Below are 26,411 nucleotides of genomic sequence, written 5' to 3' on the forward strand. Positions count from 1 at the left end.
TCAATCTGGGACAGTTCCTCAGATTTGTCACCTAAAAAGAATGGCTCAGATTTGGGAATCTCCCTTTCATTCTCAACCATGAAGACAGATGCAAAGAATTCAGTTAGTTTCTCCGCAAGGGCCTTATCGTCCTTGAATGCTCCTTTAGCATCTCGATCATCCAGTGACCCCACTGGTTGTTTAGCAGGCTTCCTGCTTAGACTTGAAATTAGATGAAGGTTTCTAACCATCAGAGGAGTGAAGTTTTGGAATAGCCTTCCAAGGGAAGCAGTGGGGACAAAAGATCTATCTGGCTTTAAGATTCTACTCGATAAGTTTATGGAGGAGATGGTATGATGGGATAATGTGATTTTGGTAATTAATTGATCTTTAAATATTCAGGGTAAATAGGCCTAATCCCTTGAGATGGGATATTAGATGGATGAGATCTGAGTTACCCAGGAAAGAATTTTCTGTAGTATCTGGCTGATGAATCTTGCCCATATACTCAGGTTTTAGCTGATCGCCATATTTGGGGTTGGGAAGGAATTTTCCTCCAGGGCAGATTGGAGAGGCCCTGGAGGTTTTTCGCCTTTCTCTGTAGCATGGGGCACGGTTCACCTGAGGGAGGATTCTCTGCTCCTTGAAGTCTTTAAACCATGATTTGAGGACTTCAGTAGCTCAAACATAGGTGAGTTTTTTCGTGGGAGTGGGTGGGTGAGATTCTGTGGCCTGCGTTGTGCAGGAGGTCGGACTAGATGATCAGAATGGTCCCTTCTGACCTTAGTATCTATGATGTACTTACACAAAAAAAAATTGGTATTACTTTTTGAGTCTTTGGTTAGCTGTTCTTCACATTCTTTTTTGGCCTTTCTAATTATATGTTTACACTTCATTCGCCAGAGTTTATACTCCTTTCTGTTTTCCTCATTAAGTTTTAACTTCCACTTTTTAAAAGATGCCTTTTTGCCTTTCACTACTTCTTTTACTTTGTTGTTTAGCCATGGTAGCTCTTTTTTGGTTCTCTTACTATTTTTTTAATTTGGGGGCATACATTTAAGTTGAGTCTCTATTATGGTGTCTTTTAAAAGTTTCCATGCAGCTTGCAGGGATTTATCTTTTGGTGCTGTACCTTTTACCTCAGGGTCTGCTGCTCAAGATCGCAAACTAGCAAGTGCTCCTGAGTCAATATGACTACATGCTGTGGGAGAACATTGCTAACTTAAAGGACAAGTTAGTAGAGGATTGCAAACAAGAATTCTCAGTAATGGTGGAGGAGGGTAAACTGGTCACCAGGACTGCTCTCCAGATCAGTCTGTATAGTGAATATTCAGCAGCTCAGAACATCCCGACTACCTGCAGAAGTCCAACAGACCATACAGGACCTTCTGTCTGAAGGGTCCTACTCTTGTCTCTGGGAAAATTGATGACAGGCTTCGCAGCCTTAAAGATTCTAGGGCAACACTCAGAGCCTTTGGAATGTACACTTCAGTGACAAAAAGAAAGCACTATCAACAACAACTTTTCAACATCCTAGCTTTGCTCCCGATTCCCAGGATCCATCTAGGGAAAAAAAGAAGAAATTATAGAAGGCACATTCCGTCACTGTCCCCTTCAGCATCCCCAGGCTTATCCTGTCTAGCTGCCTTCTCCAAGCATGCATTTTGACAGAGTTGTTGAGGACAGTATACCAGTCTCCTCACTTCTGTCTGTTCCCTTTTTTTGTATTTACCAGTTGCTTGTCCTGCTTCCTAAGTACCTGGATCCACGTAACATCAGACCATTGGATCTTAAGTACAAGGGAATGGGGGTATGCCATCCAGTTTACTTCAAACCCCTCACTGCCCACTGTCCCTCTTCAGGGACCATTCTCTTCATCAGGCGGTCCGATCTCTTCTTCAGACAGGGGGCCAAAGAGGAGTACCATTGAACCCAGGGGAAAAGGCTTTTATTTCATGATTCCCAAGTTAAAAGTAGGCATCAGCTCCATTTCAGATGTAAGAGAGTTGAACAAATTCCTGAAGAAAATACAGTTCCATATGGTTACCCTAGTATCAATTGTCCCTTCCTTGAACAAGGAGACCGGTATGCTGCCCTTGACTTGAGGGGCGCTTTCTTACATACCAAAATGTCTTGACCATCTAAAATTTCTCATTCTTGGTGAATGGCTGTCACTATCAGTTCACAGTACTTCTGTTTGGCCTGGCAGCTGCTCCTCAGGTATTCATGAAGTGCATTATGGTATTAGCAGCTAATCTTCAAAAATTAGGGGTAATGGACAACTAATTTATCTGCGGTCAATCAGAGTATCAGTCCTGTCTAGCATATCAACTGCTCTATCCATATTCAACACTCTGTGGCTCCTAGTGAATTGAGAAAAATTAATTCTGAGGTCTGCACAGACAACGGAATTCATTGGAGAAGTCCTCTACTCCACAAAGGCCAGGGCTTTTCTGCCAAAAACCAGATTTGAAACCATTCAAAAACTAGTACTTCAAATGAAAGCTTACCCACTCAGAACAGCATGCAAGTGCCTCGGTTGGTTAGGTCACATAGCAACATGTACCTATGTAGTGCAATGCTCCAGACTGCGACTCAGGATGCTACAGACATGGGTATCATAAATATATACCCTGAATTGTGACACTTTGGACAAGGTGGTTCAATTGCCTGAGCTAGTCTTGTCTCTGGATTGGTGAACAGACCTTATAAAAGCTTGTGTGGGAGTTCCCTTCCTTCCCACACTACCAATACCCACTCTAGTCACAGACCTGTCATCCCTAGGTTGGGGAGCTCACATTGGGTCCCTGAAGACTCATGGTTTTGATCATTTCAGAACTCAGAGGCTCCTATAAATGTCAGAGTTAAGAGCAACAGGTCTAGTTCACTCAATCTTCCTCCCCCATGTTGTCTGACAGACAACTCGGCGACCATGTTTTATCTAAATAGGCAAAGGGGAGCACAATCAAAATAACTCTGTCAGGACTCTTCTTTAGCCCACTCAATTCACCTTAAAGCTACTTACTTTCTGGGGAAACAGAATACAATGTCAAATCAACTGAGCTGATCCTTAACTGATCAACACAAGTGGTAATTGGCCCATGCTATGTCTGGGCATATCTTCCAACTTGGAATGGATTCCCAAAGTAGTAGTCTCAGCCCAGGCTCCCTAATAGATGCCTTTCTCCTGTCTTGGGACAATTGCTATCTATATACCTTCCCTCCAATTCCTTGGTCCTCAGAGTAGTATCCAAAATAAAAAAGAATCATACTTGTCTCATCTTTATAGCACCAGTGGTGCACCAGCACCTCCTATTCCTCCCATTGGATCCAGACATAATTTCTCGAGACCACAGCAACATTCTGCACTCCAGCCTCCACGCTCTCCATCTCACGCACGGATGCTTTGACGGATGTCCTTTGAAAGGTTCTGCTCACAGAATGTCCAGGAGTCACTTCTAAATAGTGGAAAACCCTCAACTAGGATCACTTACCTGGCTAAATATAGGTGCTTCTCCATTTGGTCTCATGAGAAAGGTGAATCTTGACCAGCTCCAGTATTGCCTTGTTGATTGGCAAAAGTGGCCGAAACCAGGATGTTGTGCTGGACTGTGTTCTAGATCTAAAACAGAATCCCTTAGTTCTGTAAGGGTGCATTTGGCTGCTATCTCAGCTTTCCGTATATGGATGGATAATAAGCCCCTTTTCTCCCACCACATTTTTACTCAATTCCTGAAGGGCCTGGCCAAATGATAACCTCAAGTGTGGGACCCCATTCCTCCTTGGGATCTCAGCTAAGTCCTGGCAAGTCTAATGGGACACTCCTTTGAAACCCTCATGACTTGCTCTCCTTTACCCACTTTTACAATTTTTTTTTACAAGGATAGGGTTTATCACAGGCTGCACCCAAAAATCCTCACAAAAGTAGTCGCATCTGTTTACCCAAATTTTTTCAAAAACCCCATCACATACGCATGAAGAAAGGCTTCACTCATTCAATGTGAAAAGAGCATTAACTTTCTACCTAGAGCATACTAAATCATTCCAGACTTCTATGCAGCTGTTTGTCACAGTTGTGGATAGAATTAAGGTCAATCCAGTTTCCTTCTAGAGAATTTTCTGGATCTCTTCCTGCATCAATTTATGCTATCAACTAACTAACATGACCCCAGCAGCTAGAGTACTGGTGCATTCCACTAGAGCACCAGTAGCTTCTGCAGCTTTCCTGGTTGAGTACCCATTACAGACATTTATAAAACATCAAATTGGTCTTCAGCCAACACCTTCACTTCTCATTATGCTATTACCTGACAGTTCAGAGACGTTGCCAGCTTCAGACAGGTGGTTTTACAATCACTGTTCAGATAGACTCCCCTCTGTAGCTGTATAGACGAGTCCCCTACAGTGGAACTGACATGAGCCATCACTCAAAGAAGAATAAACAGTTACCTATCTTACCATAACAGTAGTTCATCAAGATGAGTTGCACGTATCCATTCCATGACTTGCCAGCCTTCCCCTCTCTATCAGAGTATGTCCAGTACGAAGGAACTGGGGGGAAATCGGGGGGTGGATCCGCCCTCTTATACCAACACGCAGTGGCACGTGGCAACACAGGGCTCTCAAACTGTCCCTGAGGGGAAGGTACCACTGAGGGGAAAAAAACATTCTGACATCTGTGCACAAGGCACATGCACATCTAGAGTGGAATGGATGTATGCAGCACATCTCAAAGAAGAACAATTATAGAAAGGTGGGTAACCGTTTCTTATACATTTGTCTGCTAGACCGAAGAGCCCTGTCATAGCCCCTGTCTCTTCTTTTCCTTGGTTCATGTCAGCTACTGCATTGTGCTACTCCCCTCTCAATTCTGCCCATATATCATAGACCCATAGGGTTAGAAGGGGCTGTAAGGGTCATCTAGTGTAACCCCTGGCCAAGATGCAGGATTTGTTGTGTCTGGACCATCCAAGACAGATGGCTATCCAACCTGTTTTTTTGAAAACCTCCAGTGAAGGAGATTCCATGACCTCCCTAGGCATTGTCCTACTCTTCTTACTGTTAGGAAGCTTTTTCCTAACATTTAATCTAAATCTGCTATGCTGTAGTTTGAACCCATTGTCTCTTGTCCTGCCCTCTGTGGTGAGAGACAATTTTTCTCCATCTTTTTTATGGCAGTCTTTCAACTATTTGAAGACCACTATCATTTCTCCCCCTTAATTGACTCTCTTCCAAACTATACCTACCCATTTGCTCATATGACTTGCATTCCATCCCTTTGATCATCTTTGTCACTCACCTCTGGATCCTTTCCAGTTTCTCTACATTTTTTCTATACATTGGTGTCCAAAATTGGACACAGTATTCCAGCTGAGGTCTTACCAGTGCCAAGTAGAGCAGTACTATCATCTTCCATGACTTGCATGCTATGCCTCTGGTTAATGAAACCCAAATTGCATTTTTTTTTTGCAACAGCATTGCATTGTTGACTCGTGTTGAGGTTGTGATCCATCACAATTCCCAAATCCTTCTCAACGGTACTGCTGTCAAGCCAGTTTTCCCCCATTCTCTATTTGTACATTAGGTTTTTCTTCCGAGTGTAGTGCCTTACATTTGTCTTTGAATTTCATTTTGTTGTCTATAGCCCAGTTCTCCAATTTGTCAAGATCCCTTTGAATTTTATCTCTATCCTCCAAAGTGTTGGCATTCCCCCTCCCACAGCTTTGTCTCATCTGCAAATATGATCAATATGCTCTCTCTTCCTACCTCAAGGTAATTAATAAAGATGTTAAGTAACACCGGACCCAGAACATAGCCCTGTGAAACCCCGCTTGAGACCTCCCTCCAATCTGACATCATTACATTAATAGCTGCTTTTTGTTTGCAGTTGTTTAACCAATTATGTATCCGCTTAATGGTAGTTCTACCAAGCCCGCATATCTCCAACTTACTTATGAGAATGTCGTGTGGGACTGTCAAAAGCTTTGCTAAAGTCCAGGTATATTATGTCCACCACATTTCCCCTATCCATCAAACTACTTACCTTGTCAAAGAGGGAAATCAAGCTGGTTTGGTATGATTTGTTCCTAGTAAATCCATGTATGGTTTACTAGACTCTTTGAATCCCCTGGGAACTCTGCTGTTCTCCTGTTCACTCATTCTGGTTTGTCTGCTCTAGCTCTGGCTGTTGAACTTGACTCTGCACCACCCAAACCCTTTCTAAGCTCACTCAAACATCCATTTTCATTACAGCTTCCAGCAGCATTACAACACACAATACTATAAAACATGAATTGCCAGTGAGCATTTTACTTGGCTGGCAGGCTCAATAACTAAAAATTATCAAATATAAGCTGCTTGTCTTCATTGTCACCATCGTTCACTGCCTAACTCCCACCTTACCTATCTTGTTTCATCATACTGAGATGTTATCTCTGGCCTATGGCCTACCTTCTGATGCCCACTTGTTAAATTTCCAAACAAGCATCTTCATGCATTCTCCCATGCTGCCCTTCACATCTGGGAAGTACTTCTGTTAAATATCCACAAATCTACTTCGTTATCGTCCTTCGATCCCTCCTTAAAACTCTCCTTTGCTGTGATTCCACCACTTCCTTAGGAACAGGTTACCTAGGGAGATAGTGGAAACCCATTCACTGGAGGTTTTTAAGAACAGGTTAGACAAATACCTGTTGGGGATGGTCTTGGTTTATATAACCCTGTCTCAGTGCAGAAGAATGGACACTAAATGACCTCTTAGGGTTTGTTCTAGCTCAATGTTTCTATGATTCTATGCCTACAAAAAACTTAAGGAGAAACTGTTTGGCTGTGGATGCACTGATGCCACTGTCTGTCATGCTGCCCAATATTCTCTCATTGTTTCCTTGTATTCCCTTGTCTGTATCCATCTGTTGTCTCTTATCCTATATTTAGATTGTAAGCTCTTTGGGGCTGGGACTGTCTTTTCGTTCCGTTTGTACACCACCTAGGACAGTGGGTCCTGGCTCATCTCTATGGCTCGTAAATGCTTTTGTATTTCCCAGGAAATTCATTTTTGGGTTAAGAATACTTCTTTCATTTAAAGTTATCCAGTAGTGAATGTGGTGCTGTACGTTAGATCAACGTGCCAAACCATAACAAGTCTGTGTCCTGAGGAGCTTCATTTAAAGACACAACAGGTATAACAGTTCTTCATCATAATGCTTTGTAGAATAGGTAGGTAATTAGAGTGTTTGTTTGTTTTAAGGAATATCAAGAAACCTTTTCATCCAAATGAGTACCTTTTTCCAGAAAGTTTAAAAGCATGTGAAAGTAAGAGCTTAGATGTAAATCACTTCTGCCTTTATTATTATGGTATTGCTTTTAATTATTGCCTCTTTTAGCACCAGTAACCCTCAGAAACTGTCTTCTGTCTCGTTGATCAACCCTTTTCCAATTATGTATTCAGAATACTGAGGATTTAAAAAAAATTTCTTTACTTATTACTAAAGGAAACTGTGGTTGCAATCTTGCAATATGATCAGTGCAGGCCCAACAGTTCATCCACATAGATCCAATTGCAGGACCAGGGCCTATATATATATATATATATATATATATATATATATATATATATATGCAAATGTCTACAGTATTTTTAATAATTCTGTAAAGAGCATCTTTTCTAAAATGATAGTATTGTATTAATCCAAATATTGAGTCACCTGGCCTTCATTAGCTTCTTTGGGAATTTATCTCAAATTCTCAAATACACCTTGGTAACTCCAAACTTTAGTTGTGCCATAATGTGTGGGGGTGTATAGAGACGACAAGCTGCTAATTTGCAGTTTAGAGTTTATATTTATTGTCAGTGAAAAGGCTTTTTAAAAAAAAAGACAAGTCAATCTGTTCCTTTAGTTAAATATTTTGATGTGCTAATATTAAATAGTATTTTATTGGTAAAACAAGGCAATGTCACTAATATCAAATCTGGTTTTCCTTTAGTTGCTGCCCTAACAAGATCAGCATTTTCTAAAGCGCAATCACTGACTGATTTCGTATCCCTTCTGTGCCCTGCTCTCGCTACGTGTCTATCTGTTTTTCAGTTAAGCACTCTTGGATAGTGCTCACTGGGTTTATCACTTGTTTGCTTTTTATTTTTCTGTGTTGTTGTTGTTTTTTAAAAAAAAAAAAAAGCCTTTAGATTTTAAAATGCCGGAGGTGCTGTGTCATCCTGTAACTATGTTCCTTTCCTTTTTAATTGCTTAGATGATAAACTTCATATTTAGTTGATCTTTTGCAGGATAGTATTAGATGTTTAGGTTGAAGGAGAGGAACAGAGAAGTGACTTGGCCTTAGGTCACTCAGCAGGTCATTAGTGGAGCTGGAAATACAACCTACATCTCCTGAGTCATAGTCCTGTGCCCTAACCATTGGAGAATACAGCCTCTGTATTGCTTTATTTTAAATACACCATGTCTATTGTTCTGTTTAAAGCTGTGTTAATCAAGCTAAGTTCTTGAGGATGTGCTATACCGAGTCCATCCATCATACTACTTTTAAACAGTACCTGGGAGCTTTGTACATATGGATCCAACTAACCTAGCTTATAACATGGTTTGGCAAAAACTTTTTTTAAAAACCTATTCACATTTATTTAAACATGGTTCTAATGTTTTTGTCCCAATCTGATTGCATAACCAAATTATAAGTGTTCTCAAACCATGCTTTACAGATGAGTATAGGTGAAGTCTTAATAAATTAATCTTTGACAAGAAGTGCTATTGCAACTACAAATGGCTCTGGAAGACAGGAGTGGCCAATACAGTGTGTGGCTCTCAGGATAGGTCTTAATACTGAATACAGTACTAAATACCTTGATGCTGGTTTTAGTATCTCCCAATGCAATCAAGATCTCGGTATACCTGTCAGGTATCAGGCCCACCACCTGCTATCTCCAGTTTCCTGGCTATATATTTTTGTTTTCTGTTTTGCCTGCCTGCTGCTGGGCTCTGCTCTCCTATTTGTTTCAGGTTAGGCAGGAGAAAAGTAGGAGCAGCCAAAGAGAGTGATCCTCGTCTTGGTGCTGTGGGAGGACTGATGAGGGGTATAATGGCTCCCAGCTCCTCCTCTTTCCTATGGATTCCTAGTTGCAGAGCAGGAGCTGGGAAGCATGCAACATGCCGTGAAGGGGAGTGGAGTCTGCTGCTCTAGTGAAAAAGAGCCTGTTCCCTATGAGATACTGGGTTATGACAATCTTGTGGTTTGGGTGGGAGGGGGAATTGATTTTTATCTAACCCTTATTATCTAATCATTTTAGGTATCTTTGTGCAGACAAGGGGGCCAGATTTTCTACTGTTGTAAATTGTCATGGCTCTGTTGACTTCAGTGGAGCTATCTTGATTTAAAGAAGTTGAGAATCAGGCTCAAGCTGTCATATTGGCAGAATTTGCTGTTTTAAAATACTGTATTAAATTTGGATGTGTTTGGGGTTGCAATTATTTACAGAAACCTAAATAGTTATAAGGTACTCTGTAACCACATGATATTTATAATTAATATGCAATGATGACCAGTAAGTACTGGAGTCTAATAGAAGTTATGTATTTTTACAAATTGTTAAATGTGTGTTTTCAGGAAAATCTGATGAACCAAGATGTGATTGTAACCAGTTTCATTGTGCTAATGGAAAATGCATTCCAGAAACTTGGAAATGTAATAACATGGATGAATGTGGAGACAACTCTGATGAAGAAATCTGTGCCATAGCTAATCCTCCAACAGCTTCTTCCTTTCAACCTTGTGCTTACAACCAGTTTCAATGTCTTTCTCGCTTCACCAAAGTTTACACCTGCCTTCCAGAATCTTTAAAATGTGATGGAAACATTGATTGTCTTGACTTAGGAGATGAAGTGGACTGTGATGTGCCAACATGTGGGCAATGGTTAAAATATTTTTATGGTACTTTCAATTCTCCCAATTACCCAGACTTTTATCCTCCAGGAAGCAACTGCACCTGGCTAATAGACACTGGTGATCATCGCAAAGTAATTTTGCGCTTCACTGATTTTAAACTTGATGGTGCTGGTTATGGAGACTATGTCAAAATATATGATGGATTAGAAGAAAATCCACGCAAGCTTTTGCGTGTGTTAACTGCATTTGACTCTCATGCACCCCTTACAGTTGTTTCTTCTTCTGGGCAGATAAGAGTGCATTTTTGTGCTGACAAAGTAAACGTTGCAAGAGGATTTAATGCTACGTATCAAGTAGATGGCTTCTGTTTGCCATGGGAAATTCCATGTGGTGGAAACTGGGGTTGCTACACAGAGCAACAGCGCTGTGATGGCTATTGGCATTGCCCAAATGGAAGGGATGAAACCAATTGCAGCGTGTGCCAAAAAGAAGAGTTTCCCTGCTCTCGAAATGGTGTTTGCTATCCTCGTTCAGATCGCTGCAACTATCAGAATCATTGCCCTAATGGTTCAGATGAGAAGAATTGCTTCTTTTGCCAACCTGGAAATTTTCACTGTAAAAATAATCGCTGTGTGTTTGAGAGCTGGGTATGTGATTCTCAAGATGACTGTGGTGATGGTAGTGATGAAGAGAATTGCCCGGTCATTGTACCCACCAGAGTAATAACAGCAGCTGTCATTGGGAGCCTTATCTGTGGATTGCTGCTTGTCATTGCACTGGGATGTACTTGTAAGCTGTACTCACTGAGGATGTTTGAACGAAGGTAAGTAGCACATGTTCCCAAAGCTAAGATAAAGTATTGTAATTATATAATGTACACAGTAAACAATTTAACATAAGCATATATCAATAAGAATGGTCTTATTAGTATTGTATAATTTCTAAAGGTATTCTTCCCTCTCTATATTTTTGAAATTCTTATTGGCAGTGATGGTGGGGATGACGGGAAAGAATAATTTTGATCACTTGCCTGTGGGCAGCTAAAATGTAATATTTAGTTGTCCAACAGAAAAAAAATGAAAAGTTGCTAATTTTCAGGCTGTGGTCTCATTCTGAAGTAAGTTAAAATTAAATATTGTTGCCATGATTGACTGGCAGCATTTCTGTGCGTTCTGCTTGTTGTGTTTTGGACTGTCATGTGCCAGGGTTTCTCATTCTTCTTTTTCTTAGTGTGTCTACCTCTCACTGACTTGTGTGTTAAATTTTGTCCTTATTTTAATGTGAATTAGAATGCTGCTTTTGTCACCAGTCTTGTACTGAGAGCAGCACTGGAATTGTGTAATCATGTGATCAAACTCAATTAAAAATTCTACCACCATAAATAATATGAATCTTATCAATTTTGTTATGGTCTAATCCCTATCTATGAATACATGCTATCTGTTTATGTACTATGTAACTTTTATTTCTTCTTGAAAGATCATTTGAAACACAATTGTCAAGGGTTGAAGCTGAGTTGTTAAGAAGAGAAGCTCCTCCATCTTATGGACAGTTAATTGCTCAAGGCTTAATTCCACCGGTTGAAGATTTTCCTGTTTGTTCACCAAACCAGGTAAGGTGTTTCTGATTATCCCAAAATAGCAGGCCATCCAATTTAAATTTTTACAAACTTTGCTTTCTAACTACCATAATTTGGGTTTTGAGATTTATCACTTTCTTCAGCCACATCAATATTTTTGTACCACAATTACTTTTAAATATTGGACAACTCTCCATCATAAGAGATGGTGACAGCACACAACTAAATCACTTTGCAAACAATTTCAACAATTTTTTTAAAGGAATGCCAATATCTCTCAATAGTAAAAGGCATGTTATGTGAAAAGTTGCTACTGGTAGGTGCAGTGGTGGACGTTGTGTATATAGTGCATACAAAGAACATTAAGGTTGCCAAGTCAATCACTCAAAAGTCCCGTTCCCCCCCCCGTTTCCCTTCCCTGGGACCATGGCATGCTACGGTCTCAAGGGTTCAAGCCGTGCAGGTCCTGTCTGAAGCCTATGCCAAAGGGAGGACCCACATGACTCCTGTTTAAAGTGTTTGTGGGAAGTCAATCAGACTGAGAAGTGCAAGATCTGTAGAGGCTTCACCAAAGAACTAAAAAGGACTTCAGGCTAAAATTCTCCACATGGAGTCAGCCCTTCATCCCTAGGCAGCACAGGTGGCATCTGACCCTAAGTCCAGCACTTCAGTGCGGAGTGCACTGGCCTCAGTAAGAGAGGCTGTGGCACCGAGAAAGGACTCGGATTCCAGAGATCCGCAGCATTGCCACTCCCTGGCACCGAAGACAACCTCCGATGCAAGTGCCCCTATTTGCCAGTGCCGCATAAAAGGAAGAAGATTTAAGAAGAGAGGTTGTTCTCCGACTAGAGCAGTGGAATGAGGAAATACCAGCGATGTGTGTCCTGTGCCAGGACACCCTCGTTCAGCTCCAACTCAGCCAACACCATCGACTCTGGCCTCACCGGGGAGTCCGTCAAGTCTGGTTCTAGTGAACTCCTCAATGCGGGAGCCTCGGGAGGTGGACTTAGACCTTCCCTCCACACTGGACACCTTTGAGGTGGCTAGACACCTCATAGCAATGACGGCACAATCCCTTGTGCAGGCTCCAGCACCACCATTGGCATTGCAAAGAGGTCCTGTGCCCTCCAGGGACAAGCCAGCAATGATGCAGCACCGCTCCAGATGGAGTCCTTGTGGGACTTGGAGGTGGAGTTCATTTGCTTCTAGGTGAAGCCAGCACTATTCCAGACAAGAGGAGAGGCAGCCATTGCCTATTATGTCATGGCCACCACAGTGTCAGGCACTGGCTCAGTGGCTCTTCTGGACCCTGTGGGCCTACCACTGGGGCAAGATCCTTGTCAGTGGTTTTGGAGGTGCTGGCCCCTCCATCATCAACATCTGTAGCCCAGGAACCTCTCTGGGGACAGGAGATGGGCATGCAGGCAGGCACTGAGATGGGCACGGAGACCAGCACAGCTCCCAGTGCCATGCAGGGTGTTTCAGCGCAAGGGGATCGCCGCGAGCCAGAGGGTCAGGAAAACCCAGAGCCCCCGCAGGCATCTTCTTCATCCTCCCCAGATGAAGTGGTGGCAGGCATATCTACCATGTTGCCGGCCATGGACAACAGAACCCACCAGGAGTTAATCAGTAGGGTGGCTGAAAATTTGGGCATGCAGGTAAAGGAGAAGTCGGAGAAATTCAACTTCCAGGTCGACGTTTTGGTGCTGAGAGGTCCCTCAAGGGTGGCTTTGTCCCTCATTAAGGCTATCCACAACACTACTAAAGCGTTATGGCAAACACCCATCTCTCTACCCCCCATGACTAATGGGCTGGAGAGGAAGTATTTTGTGCCGTTCAAAGGGTATGAGTACCTATTCAGGTTTCAGAGTAGCAGCCGTGTTAGTCTGTATTCGCAAAAAAGAAAAGGAGTACTTGTGGCACCTTAGAGACTAACAAATTTATATGAGCATAAACTTTCGTGAGCTACAGCTCACTTCATCCGATGCTCATATAAATTTGTTAGTCTCTAAGGTGCCACAAGTACTCCTTTTCTTTTTTGCGAATACCTATTCACTCACCCTTAGCTGGGAACTTTGGTGGTGGAGGCAGCCAACCAGAAGGAAAGACAGGGACAGCAAGACCGACACCTAAATCCAAGGAGAAAAAAAGCTGGACCTTTTTGGTAGGAAGATGTATTCTATTGGGGGGCTCCAGCTTTGCATTGCTAACCATCAGGCAGTCCTTAGCCGCTACAGTGTTAATTCTTGGAACATGTCCAAGTTTAAAGAACTACTTTTGACGGACTCCCATTCAGAGTTTGCTGCCATCCTTGAGGAAGGCAAGGTTGTCACAAGGCCCTCCTTACAGGCCTCCTTAGATTCAGCGGACTCGGCAACCTATACCATGGCAACAGCTATAGCCAGGAGAAGAAGCCCATGGCTTCAGGTGTCAGGACTCCCACATGAGGTCCAGCAGACCTTTCAGGACTTGCCTTTCAACTGCATAGGGCTATTTTTGGAGCAAACAGACACTAAGCTCCACAGCCTAAAGGATTCAAGGGCAATTCTGAAGTCCCTGGGGCTTCATACACCAGCCCCCAAAGAAACCATTTTAAACCGCAGCTTGCTCCTTGATTCTACCCAGCTCCTCCTAAGCAGGACTATGGCAGAAAGCGGGGCAGAAGTAACAGATGGAGACCCTCTCAGTCCTCCTCTAATCAGGGACAGGGCTAAGCAAAGTAGCCTCCAAGCCAAACTTTTGAAAATGCGCCCAGGGGTGACGCACCAGTTCAGATCACGAATCCTTCCCCTCCCTTTATGAATTCTCTATCCCATTTCTACGATGCCTGGGCAGAAATCACCTCAGACAACTCAGTCTTAAGCATGGGAGAATTAGGATATTCTCTCCAATTCTGTTCCCTCCCGCCTTCCCACCCTTCTTCCCCATCCCTCTTCAGGGACCCTTCTCATGAGCAGCTTCTCATGCAGAAGGTGCAGATGCTCCTACATCTTGGGGCGGTAGAGGAGGTCACTCCAGAATTAAGGGGCAAGGGGTTCTATTTCTGGTATTTCCTAATCCTGAAGACCAAGGGTGGGCTCAGACCTATTCTAAACCTGTGAAACCTCAACAAATTCATGAGGAAGATAAAGTTTTGCATGGTCTTCCTGGCTTCCATCATCCTCTCTCTGGATTCGGGGGACTGGTACATCTCCCTCGACTTGAAGGATGTATATTTTCACGTGTCCATAGTCCCGTCCCACAGATGGTTTTTCCACTTGGTGGTCAGCAACACTCACTATGAGTTTACAGTTCTCCCCTTCAGCCTCTTGGCGGCCCACCGGGTGTTCACCAAGTGTATGTCGGTCATGGCAGCCTTCCTGTGGAAATGGCAGGTGCAAGTATTCCCATACCTCATTGACTGAGTAATCAAAGGGCAGTCCAAGGCTGAAGTGAAGACTGCATGTGAGCCTAGTTCAGACAATGTTCCTCAGGCTCGGCCTCATACTGAATGTAGCAAAGTCGACCCTAACCCTGACTCGGAGAATAGAGTTCATCAGAGCTCTCCTGGACTCGAGTCAGAAACTCACTTTCTTACCATGGGCGCCATCATAGAGGAACTCAGCTGATACCCTGCCACTACAGCACAAAGTTGCCTGAAGCTTCTCGGCCATACGGCCACTTGAACGTATGTAGTACGGCATGCCAGGCTGCGGCTCTGTCCCCTTCAGGCATGGCTAGCCTCAGTGTACAGGCTGAATCGGGACCACCTAGACAAGTTGGTTAAACTAACTCCCCCAGTTATCAAGTCCCTCAGGTGGTGTCTCGACCCACAAGCAGTGTGTGCAGAAGTGCGCTTTTTTTCCAGGCTCCAACCCTCGCTGTCTCTAGTAACGGACGCGTTGGCATTGGGTTGGGGGGGACACTTAGGCAGACTCGGGGCCTCTGGTCCCAGGTAGAACTTTCATTGCACATCAACGTCAGAGAGCTTGGAGCGGTCCGCCTTGCTTCCCAGACATTCCAGGCCCATCTGGAGGGCACGTGTATCAGTATTGACCGACAACACATCAGCAATGTTCTATATAAACAGACAGCGTGGTGCTTGTTCCTCTCCCCTGTGCCGGGAAGCTCTTAAACTATGGGACTTTTGCATCGCTCATTCGATACATCTAGAGGCATCATACTTTTCAGATTCCCAAAACGAGTTGGCCAATCATCTCAGCAGGTCATTTCACAATCACGAGTGGTCCCTCCGCCTGGATGTTGTGATCAACATCTTTCAACGGTGGGGGTTTCCCCAAATAGTTTTTGTTTGCAAATTACAACAGGAAGCATCACCAGTTTTGCTCCCTCCTGAATCACAGCCCGGGCTCACTCGCAAATGCTTTTCTCCTCCCTTGGAAGGACCACCTACTATACACTTTCCCATCTTTCCCACTTGTACACTAGGTACTGCTGAAAGTCAGACGGGAGAGAGCATCAATGATCTTAATAGCACCAGCGTGGCTTCTTCAACACCAGTTTACCACGCTTCTAGACCTGTCGTGGACACGCCAATAACCCTGCCTCTGGGCCCATATTTGATCACCCAGGACCCCAGCTACCTCCAGTATCCCAATCTGCAGTCTCTCCATCTCATGGCATGGAAACGCCATGGCTGAATCCCTTGGAGCTCACGTGCTCAGAGTCTGTAAGAGATGTCCTCCTTAGCAGCAGGAAGCCATCCACTAGGTCCACCTATCTGGCAAAGTGGAAAAAATTCTCCATTTGGGCATTACAGAAGCACACTCCACCCTTACAGGCATCAGTTTCCTTTATCCTGGACTATTTGCTGCATCTAAAACAGAAAGGTCTGTCAGTATCATTAATAAAAGTGCACCTGGCAGCTATCTCTGCTTTCCACCCCAGTTCAGCTGGACGCTCAGTTTTTCACGAGCCCTATGGTGGGCCGCTTCCTCCCAATGGGATCTCAACCTTGTGCTCTCTGGACTGATGGAACCTCCTTTTAAGCCGTTGGCAACATGCTCCCTCCTCTACTTCTCCTGAAAAGTAGCATTCTTGAAGAAGAAAAAATGGTTACCTACCTCTCCTCACTGGTGTTCTTTGAGATGTGCTGCTCATATCCATTCCAATACCCACCCACCTTCTCTCTTGGAGTATCTGACAAGAAGGAACTGAAGAGCTGGAGGGTTGGCAGGGACCTATATACACTGCCATGCAGACATGACTCCAGAGGGCTCCACAGCCGACCAGACGGGTACTGCTAGGGGAAAAACCTTCCAACGACTGCACATGGCACTCACACACCTACTTGGAATGGACATGAGCAACGCATCTCAAAGAATTACAGTTAGGAGAGGTAGGTAACTGTTGGGTTTTTTGTTTGTTTGTTTTTTTTACCATAATTTGGATCCGTTGTGCATACACATGTTGATTAAAGAGCTAAAATTAAAACTCTTCATCCAGTAAGGTGTCTACCAGCTCTGTCTATAATATATGCCTAAGTTCCCAAAGCTGACTGTATTTAAAGAAAAACTTAAAACGTCTTTCCTCAAACTTCCCTTTAACTGCACATCTTGAAATCTCTTGACACTTCATTGAGTGGCTACTCTCTCACGGAGCCTTTTGGGAAAACTTGGTGAACTCCAAAGTACATATTATTTTCAGGAAAATGCCATCAGGTACCAGTCCAACTAATGTAAAGAGCATCCATAAGCTGTGATGCTAATAAATACTTGTAGTAGTCAATGTTGAATGTTTTGTCTTAAGTTAAGTCTTCTACTTTTTACTCTCCTTAACACAGGAGCTACCCATACATCAGACTTTTTAATGTTAACTCATATTAGAGCTATTTGGTGATCTGAGATTCCAGGTTTCAGACGTGACTGAGATAGTTTTGCATAGAAATTGGGTGAGTGTTACTTTCCTAATAGTAACCATGGGGGTGTGAGTGATTGCTGGACCCAGACTAAAAGGCTAGTCTATAAAAGAGGCTTATTGGAACATCTCTGAGGTTTTGGTTTTTTTATTTTCCTGCCTTCTCTGTCAATTACAAACATTAAACAATCCCGTCAAAATAAGTGTCCTACTCGGAAGATGTTGCTAATCAAGTCTGTATTTTCCACTGAATGCATCCAATGAAGTGAGCTGTAGCTCACGAAAGCTTACGTTCAAATAAATTTGTTAGTCTCTAAGGTGCCACAAGTACTCCTTTTCTTTTTTGCGAATACAGACTAACACAGCTGCTACTCTGAAACCTGTTTTCTAATAGTGTATATTAAAGCAAAAAGGAACAGCTGGCTTAATTGATGGAAGCAGGTGAAGACACAAAGTCAACAACAACAGATAACTTCACAGCTTTTGTAGGAAATGCTATCCTCCATATTTATCCTGGCAAAGATAGCTCTTCCCTCTGTCTGGAAATATTTCATGTTCAACATGTTCTATCAGCTGTAGAGGATTCTGAGCTGAACGTATGTAATAGATGTTGGAATCTGCCTCCATATGAGGCCTGTTGAAAAAAATGTTTTGTATTTACAGATGTGGCTCATGAAACTTGACATTTCTTTTCCTATTTTAAGCATAGACAGTTTGTCTTATGATTCAGGAATGCAGGCTGTTTAAGCTGAACATCATAAATCCCAGTTGGACACAACCAAGTTCTTTCAGTGTTCTGGTAATATTCAGAATAAAGAAAATAACAGGACATATAGAAATTGGTAAGAGATTAGTTCCTCTCTGTAACAGAGAAAAGAAGGAATATTCTTCACAGAACAGTTGTTTTTCTTCAGGCAACTAGAATGATGGAATTCTGTTGGGAATTCAGTAAAATAAATCAAAATGACTTTTGTTCCTTAATCAAAATTGCTTCCAGATCAGAGGAAGTAGCTCTGTACTACTTGTATAAAATATCCTTGTGACCCTCTTGTGATGTGTGTAGGACTCTGTACTTCCTTTATAGGAGTAAATTTGAATAGTAGTATAGATTTATAGAGAGATTTTATAGAGTGTCAATAGCCCTTCATGTCTTTCTGAATCTCATAGACTCTAAGGAGATATAATTTTAGTGAAGAGGTCTATACTGCAGTTTTGAGAGGAGATAAGTAAGAGGGAATGATAAAAGTATAAAGAATATTGAATGGTACGAAGCAGATAAATCAGGCTCTTCTGTTTACCTCTTTTCATAATATGAGATCAGAATGTATATGTGAATTTTCTTAATAAACCACAAGGTAGTGCATTAAAACATTTATAATAACGTTTGGAAGTAAAGTACAGTAGAAACTAATAAATGGGATTTACTGCAGATTACTGAAATTTACAAATTACCAAATGTAAAACACGGAATATAGTAATACTACATCACAAAACATATTCACATGTATATGCATAAAACCTCTTTTTTCACCCCAATTTCTCCATCATTTATCCTCATTTAGAGAGAGAGTGTATGTGTGTGTGCGCGCGCATGTGTATTTATGTATTTATTTAGCCATGGAAGCAGTATCTTAAAGAAATTTTTCTGTTATTGTGCTACAAACTGAGATTGCTGGTCTTCTTTTTCCAGATCAACCCTATTACTCTGGGGTAAATTGTCCTCTTCCCAGTATGCCAAATACGGATATGTTTTGTGTTAGGAAAGTTGTCTGCCAAGATAGATATCAGTTAATTTTTTGTTTCCTAATTGACCAGGTGCCATCACTTCTGTTAAGGTTAGATTTCTATATAGAAGGGGGGTTTTTTTAGGCATTATGTTTCTTAACTTTTTCTAACTTGAACTATGGGAGAGAAGGCCAGTGAAACTTAGTTTTGATTTCTAAATAGATTAGCAAAAAGAAAAGGAGTACTTGTGGCACCTTAGAGACTAACAAATTTATTAGAGCATAAGCTTTCGTGAGCTACAGCTCACTTCATCGGATGCTGAGCTCTGGCTCACGAAAGCTTATGCTCTAATAAATTTGTTAGTCTCTAAGGTGCCACAAGTACTCCTTTTCTTTTTGCGAATACAGACTAACACGGCTGCTATTCTGAAACCTAAATAGATTAGAAGTTTCTTTATTGAATAGCTGGCTAATCATATGTATTCTATGGTGCTCTGAATCTTTAAAACTCTGGTTTATGATTTGGGTTAAAATCTATATTATTTGCAGTGGGTGTCATTGATGACAGAAGAAAAGGAGTACTTGTGGCACCTTAGAGACTAACAAATTTAAATAGATTTCCACTCCATACGGCTAAATTCAGTGCCTTGCATAATGACAGGTTTCAGAGTAGCAGCCATGTTAGTCTGTATTTGCAAAAAGAAAAGGAGTACTTGTGGCACTTTAGAGACTAACAAGTTTTAAAAAAAATGTTTGTTAGTCTCTAAGGTGCCACAAGTACTCCTTTTCTTTTTGCGAATACAGACTAACACGGCTGCTACTCTGAAACCTGTCATTGATGAGAGAGAACAACATACCTTGTCTCTAATTCTGTCCCAAACTCATAGCGTAGCCTTTGCTGAAAGATGTGTATACATTTCTGGCAGGTGTGTTTCTTTTTATATATATATATAAATCCTTGGTAGCCTAGCAGTTTTTACATTCCCACAATCTTTTGTTCAGTAAAGACCTAGTGTTTGGCTGGATTACAACAAACTCCTAATCTACTACTGTTCTGAGCTGGCTGGCTTGATGATACCATAGAATATTTGGAATATAATGGGTCTGTACAAAGTGTCTGCAATCATTTTTCCAACAATTGTTTATCTTTAATTAATCCTGTTTGATCAGGGTTTGTATAAACTGAGAACATGAACTACAGTTGGCTAGCTAGTATTTTTACTAAAGCCTCTGTCATAATTCAATAGTGATATGAGTCTCTAGGAGCTGCATAAGGTAAGGTGTTTTCCAACTTTAGGGATAACAACCACAGTCAGAGTCTATGAAAGAAGGTAAAGTTCCTCTTCCAACAGAATAGTGAGATTTGAAGGATACCCATCAAGGAACCACTAATACCTCCTTTAATACCTTGTAAAATTTTATCCTACACTTTATATTAAATGTATGCAAGCATTTATGCAAAATTTAAGAGCTAATTTCATTCCTTTGCCAACAACTGGGAAGCTCCTATTTAGGAACAGATGCAACATTACAAAATAGAGGCATGTTGTCTAAGGCGGTGGAGAGAATATTATCTGAACTGTTTATAAATTACCCACCAATTCATGCAGGTTTGGGTTTTTTTAAGTTCTTGTCATTTGCCAGAGCTAGTCATAAAGGACCACGTCTTCCTCCAATTACAAAAATGGATGTATTCCTAATTTTCTATTGATGTCAATAGTTATTCTGATGTAAAACTTGTGTGAAGAAGAGAATCACATCTAGTGTGTTCCAAAATAGGAATATGAAATGGAGAAGGAAAAAATAATTCTTCCGGTTTTTAATCTGCATATGTAAAGTTGCAAAGAATTCTTCATATTGATTTTTTTAAAGTATTCTTTTTAATGTTAAATCAGGATGTCTTAAGTATTTATTCCTGATATCTTGATCAGCAGACACATTTCAAATTTGCAGACACTTGCTAGAATTTAAGCTACAAGTATATGGCTAAGATTTTCCAAAAGTTACTTGTGACTTAGGGTGATTTTCACAAATAGGACGCTACAGATAGGCGCCCAATTCTATAGTTAGGGCATCTAAATAAGTAGCTTGTTGGTTTTTTTCAGAAATGCTGAGCTTCTTAGAAGTTCTTGTTGAGATTAATAGAAGCTGCTGGCTGCTCTGCACTTCTAAAATGACTATTTGTTTATTTAGATGCCTAACTTTAGACTCCTGTTTTTGAAAACCTTAACCTTTGTGTATAGGCTTCATTATCACTTAAGCTTAGAAATTTGGTGTTTGTGTTCAGCTTTCCTGTCTCATTCTCCTTCTGACCCAAAATGTTTGCCAAATCTTGTCACTTCTTTTGAACAGCACTTCTAAAATCCCTTATTTTAGCCTTCCAAATAAGTCATTTTTGATATACCTTGGTTATCTTGTACCTCAACAACTTCAGCTTCCCTGCATTTCATTGTGCAGCTCCTTTACCCTCCCCTATTGCTCTTCTAACCAAATTACATCCCTTTTCATGTCCATTCACCTCATACAGGTCCTTGAATTTTGCAAAACCACATCCCATTTACATTACTGTTCTAATTTCCTCCTCCTCCCCCCCCCCCCAAGCCTTCATGTTAGTTGCCCCATTTATAGTATTTTCCACACCTTACAGGATCTAGGCATCTTCCATACCAATCTTATACTCAGAATAGTCTCCCACTACTCATATTCCCAACCTCTCCATTTAAATCCCTCTAAAATTTGCACTTAGTGAAGCCTTTAATTGTTCTCCCAAATATTCCAACAGCATTCCAAGATATCTACAGCCTGTGTATTGCCTGGACTATATTTGATTTTAATTTAGGTTCTTGCCCCAAATTCATCACTGTAGTATCTGAGCACCTAGATTTAGATCTCTCTTGTTAGAGGGCTTTCCCTTCACCCTCTCTCCTGGTTCTTGTCACGCAGAGACAGAGCAAAAGACCAGAAGTCCGAAGTGCAGACAATGCGATGTTTATTGGTGTTTAGTTCCAAGCAAACATATTCCGAAGCCCTTCATACCAGTCAGGCTTACCTTTATACAGCGATAGAGTTTTCCCCTTCCCCTCTCCCAACTATAGTTCTATACACCAATAGAACCCCTTCTTCTTCTAACCCCTAGCTCTGCACACCAATGGAGCTCCCTCTTCCCAGTGTTCTGTTTTCAGCTCTGATGCCGCAGAGCATTTACCCTGTGTCTCCCTTCCCAGCTCTGATGCTGCAAAGCCTTGCCTCATTCCCCTATTCCCAGTCCACCATTCTCCCATTACCATTCCCAATTCCTTCTTCTTAGCCGGCACAGATATACCTGGAATGCATGCCCCTAGTCACATCCCTTATAATTTACCGTCATGTTCCGTTCTGGAGGGTTTTGAGTAGGGGTCTTCATCCCACCCCTTTTGTACCCCCCCATCCTCCCTTGCCCCATCAAATGGTTGCCTGACCTTGCTTTGAGATAAGGAGTTGAGGGAGTCAGCAAGCATGTGTGCTCATATATTACATTCCCACCATGCTCAGTAACACTTTTAACTGCTCTATCCCTTATCTCTTCCCATTGTACGAAAAGCCCCATCTGGTTGCGGGAAATGCAACACAGTGTCTTTGTTAATTGTTCTTCACACATATTAGTATAGTATATAAAAATATCAGAAAGTCAAACCCAAAATTCTATCTCAGGCTGACAAACAAGCCTATATGCTAACATCTCTCATTTAGGTTGTGTGCTCCTTTGGGCAGGAGTTGTATCTTCCTCCTTTTCTGGCACACAGTCAGCTCTCAGTGACTAATTTGTGTGTCATTTTTTTCAGGCTTCAGTTTTGGAAAACCTGAGACTAGCAGTGCGATCTCAGCTTGGATTTACCTCAATCAGACTTCCGATTGCTGGCAGGTCAAGTAACATTTGGAATCGAATTTTTAATTTTGCAAGGTCCCGTCATTCTGGATCACTGGCAGTAGTCTCAGCAGATGGAGATGATGTTGTTGCTAGTCAGAGTACTAGCAGAGAAGCTGAAAGAAATAATACTCACAGAAGTCTATTTTCAGTTGAATCTGATGACACAGACACAGAAAATGAAAGAAGAGACACAGCAGGAGCAGTTGGTGGTGTTGCTGCCACTTTGCCTCAAAAAATTCCACCTGCAACAGCAATAGAAGCAACAGTAGGAGCGTGTGGAAGTTCCTCAGCTCAGAATACCAGTGGCGGTAATACAGATAATGGAAGAGAAATGACAAGTGTAGAACCCCCAAGTGCAAGTCCAGCACGCCACCAGCTCACCAGTGCACTAAGTCGTATGACTCAAGGATTACGTTGGGTACGCTTTACTTTAGGGAGATCAAGCTCAGTAAATCAGAACCAAAGTCCTTTAAGACAGCTTGATAATGGTGTAAGTGGAAGAGATGAAGATGACGATGTTGAAATGTTAATTCCAGTTTCTGATGTAGCATCAGACTTTGATATGAATGACTGTTCAAGACCTCTGCTTGATCTCTCCTCAGATCAAAGACAAGGGCTTAGGCAGCCTTACAGTGCAATGCATCATGGAGTAAGGTCATGTAAACGAGATGGCCCATGTGAGCGCTGTGGTATTGTACACACTGCCCAGATACCCGACACTTGCTTAGAAGCAGCACTGAAAAATGAAACTAGTGACGATGAGGCATTGTTACTTTGTTAGGTACGGATTGAATAGGGGAGATTGAATACAAGTTGGAGCAATATCAGTCATTGTTTTGTACTTCATAGATAAGAAAGCTAGATTCTAGTTTTAAAAAGTCCAGGGTAAAATCATGTGATTAACATGTTTTTGCCTGTGTGGTTGAATAAACATTTCTTATACTGGGTAATTCTGGACTACTAAAGTAAACGTTTTAATGACTCGGAATAAATGTATCCAGTATAAATGAGTTACTCTTTAAGTAACCAGGGTTCATCCAGTTAGTTTCAAATTAGTTTATCCTGGTACTGTAGTTCACAATAGAAACATGGCTACTCAAGACTTACTGACTGCCTGTTTGTTTACTCCATATTAACAGGTTAATTTGTATAGAATTTTTCCTTTGGAAATTGAATCCATTGTATTATTGCCAACATACTTGTAACTTAATATACTAAATGCTGGTAAGGATTGTTAATGTAAAAATGTGTATTTTTCCTTTTGAGGTTTATATAACATTTTGTCTAAATATTCTTGAATTACATCATGTGAACTTTTTCAAAGGGAGAGACTTTCACCATAACATTTTTTTCTTTCAAAAGTTCAAAATACAGTGATGTATCAAATTTAGATATAATTAGATAAACTGATGGCAAAAGCCCTTTTACAGTCTTTATAACATTGGAATCTGACATTTAATAAATTGCAGTCCAATATGGTACAACTCTGTAGGATATAAAATCCCAGGTCATTCGTTATCTCAGTTTGAGGACAAAAAATCAAATAACTGAAGATGTTACAATATGCATTCTTAAAAATATCTGATGTAGGTACATTACTAAACAGGATACATTCCAACTAGTAATAGATCTTTCCCTAGTAATATAGGTATAAAGCTTATTTGGATTCAAGGGATTTGCACTAAAATCATATTGAGGTCTCTAATGAGCTTAGTGCACAAGCACTATCACTTTAAGTACTATTCTCTAATATTGCAATTGCTATATATTTCCATGGCTCTTTTCTTGGGGAGTTGCATTTTGTTACAATTGAATTTCCTTGACTAAATCCCTATTTATTCATTGTATTTAAAAAAAAATTGATTTACTTGGTTTCAGACTGGTTGTTCAAAAAAAAAAAAAAAAAACAAAAAAAAATCTCTTCAGTATATCCATGTAATTTTTTTTTTTGGTAATATTACAAGTTGGAGCAAAACAGATCAGTGAAAAAATTGTTTATAATTTCCAATTTTGTGATAAGCAGGTAAATGTGTGGCAACTAGCGTGATAACAGGAATCTACATCTTTTAAAAACAAAAACAAAAAAAATTGTCTACTGTCTTATTTATTCTTTGCCAGTCTGTTTTGAGTAGGCTTAGTGATTCAGTATGAAAAATGTATTTGTGTGTGACTGTATGCTATTTATTAAATTTTAAATACTTTGCTGAATGTCATTTTAAAGCATGTTTAAAGTCTTGTGTATTTCTGTCATGTTATGCTGTCAGGCAGAACTGACTAAAGTTTTAATATGTATCAAAATTAAAAAGAATTTTTTTTTATGTTTTGAGGTACTTTTTAAAGATAAAAACAAGTTGATCTTTGGCTTTATTTTTTTGTTTTTTTAAACCCTAATCTATGGACAAACACATCTAAAAGAAAAAAATTGAATAGATTGTAAAGTAGACATCTCACTCGCTCTCTTCATTCACAGTCAGCAATCTGAGAAAATGAAGCAAAATTTTACAACCTGTAGGTTGACTTTATTCTCAAGAGGTAACAGGTATATATCCAGCTCAGGGTATGATCCTGCACATTGAGCTTTGAGAAACCTATGTGCAGTACACGTGTTGAGGACTTTTTGAAATTAGTCATTCTTCAGTTCCAAATGCAAGCATTAAATGCAGTTGTCCCAGAGGTGTTAAGGTACAAATCATTAGCTCCAGTTTTTTCAGCCCTTATCCTCATTGACTAATACCATATTCTGTTTATTTTAGCAGGACTACTTGCAGAGCAAGTTACTATGCAGCATAGAATCATAGAATCATAGAATATCAGGGTTGGAAGGGACCCCAGAAGGTCATCTAGTCCAACCCCCTGCTCAAAGCAGGACCAAGTCCCAGTTAAATCATCCTAGCCAGGACTTTGTCAAGCCTGACCTTAAAAACCTCTAAGGAAGGAGATTCTACCACCTCCCTAGGTAACGCATTCCAGTGTTTCACCACCCTCTTAGTGAAAAAGTTTTTCCTAATATCCAATCTAAACCTCCCCCATTGCAACTTGAGACCATTACTCCTCGTTCTGTCATCTGCTACCATTGAGAACAGTCTAGAGCCATCCTCTTTGAAACCCCCTTTCAGGTAGTTGAAAGCAGCTATCAAATCCCCCCTCATTCTTCTCTTCTGCAGACTAACCAATCCCAGCTCCCTCAGCCTCTCCTCATAAGTCATGTGCTCTAGACCCCTAATCATTTTTGTTGCCCTTCGCTGTACTCTTTCCAATTTATCCACATCCTTCTTGTAGTGTGGGGCCCAAAACTGGACACAGTACTCCAGATGAGGCCTCACCAGTGTCGAATAGAGGGGAACGATCACGTCCCTCGATCTGCTCGCTATGCCCCTACTTATACATCCCAAAATGCCATTGGCCTTCTTGGCAACAAGGGCACACTGCTGACTCATATCCAGCTTCTCGTCCACTGTCACCCCTAGGTCCT

General features: G+C 41.2%; 1 protein-coding gene across 2 annotated transcripts in view; it reads left to right on the forward strand.

Annotated features, from left to right (window-relative positions):
• Positions 1 to 25,289, forward strand: part of LRP12 (LDL receptor related protein 12) — a 115,294-nt gene extending 90,005 nt beyond the window's left edge. For both annotated transcript variants that reach the window (XM_038392364.2, XM_038392365.2), the window contains 3 exons: positions 9,595 to 10,696; positions 11,353 to 11,485; positions 22,854 to 25,289. In XM_038392364.2, coding sequence (XP_038248292.1) covers positions 9,595 to 10,696; positions 11,353 to 11,485; positions 22,854 to 23,720 — 2,102 coding nt within the window. In that variant the 3' untranslated portion in view covers positions 23,721 to 25,289. The remainder of the gene's footprint in view (positions 1 to 9,594; positions 10,697 to 11,352; positions 11,486 to 22,853) is intronic.
• The last annotated feature ends 1,122 nt before the right edge of the window (positions 25,290 to 26,411 follow it).

Source organism: Dermochelys coriacea, chromosome 2 (assembly GCF_009764565.3).
Source record: "Dermochelys coriacea isolate rDerCor1 chromosome 2, rDerCor1.pri.v4, whole genome shotgun sequence".
Taxonomy (NCBI): domain Eukaryota; kingdom Metazoa; phylum Chordata; order Testudines; family Dermochelyidae; genus Dermochelys; species Dermochelys coriacea.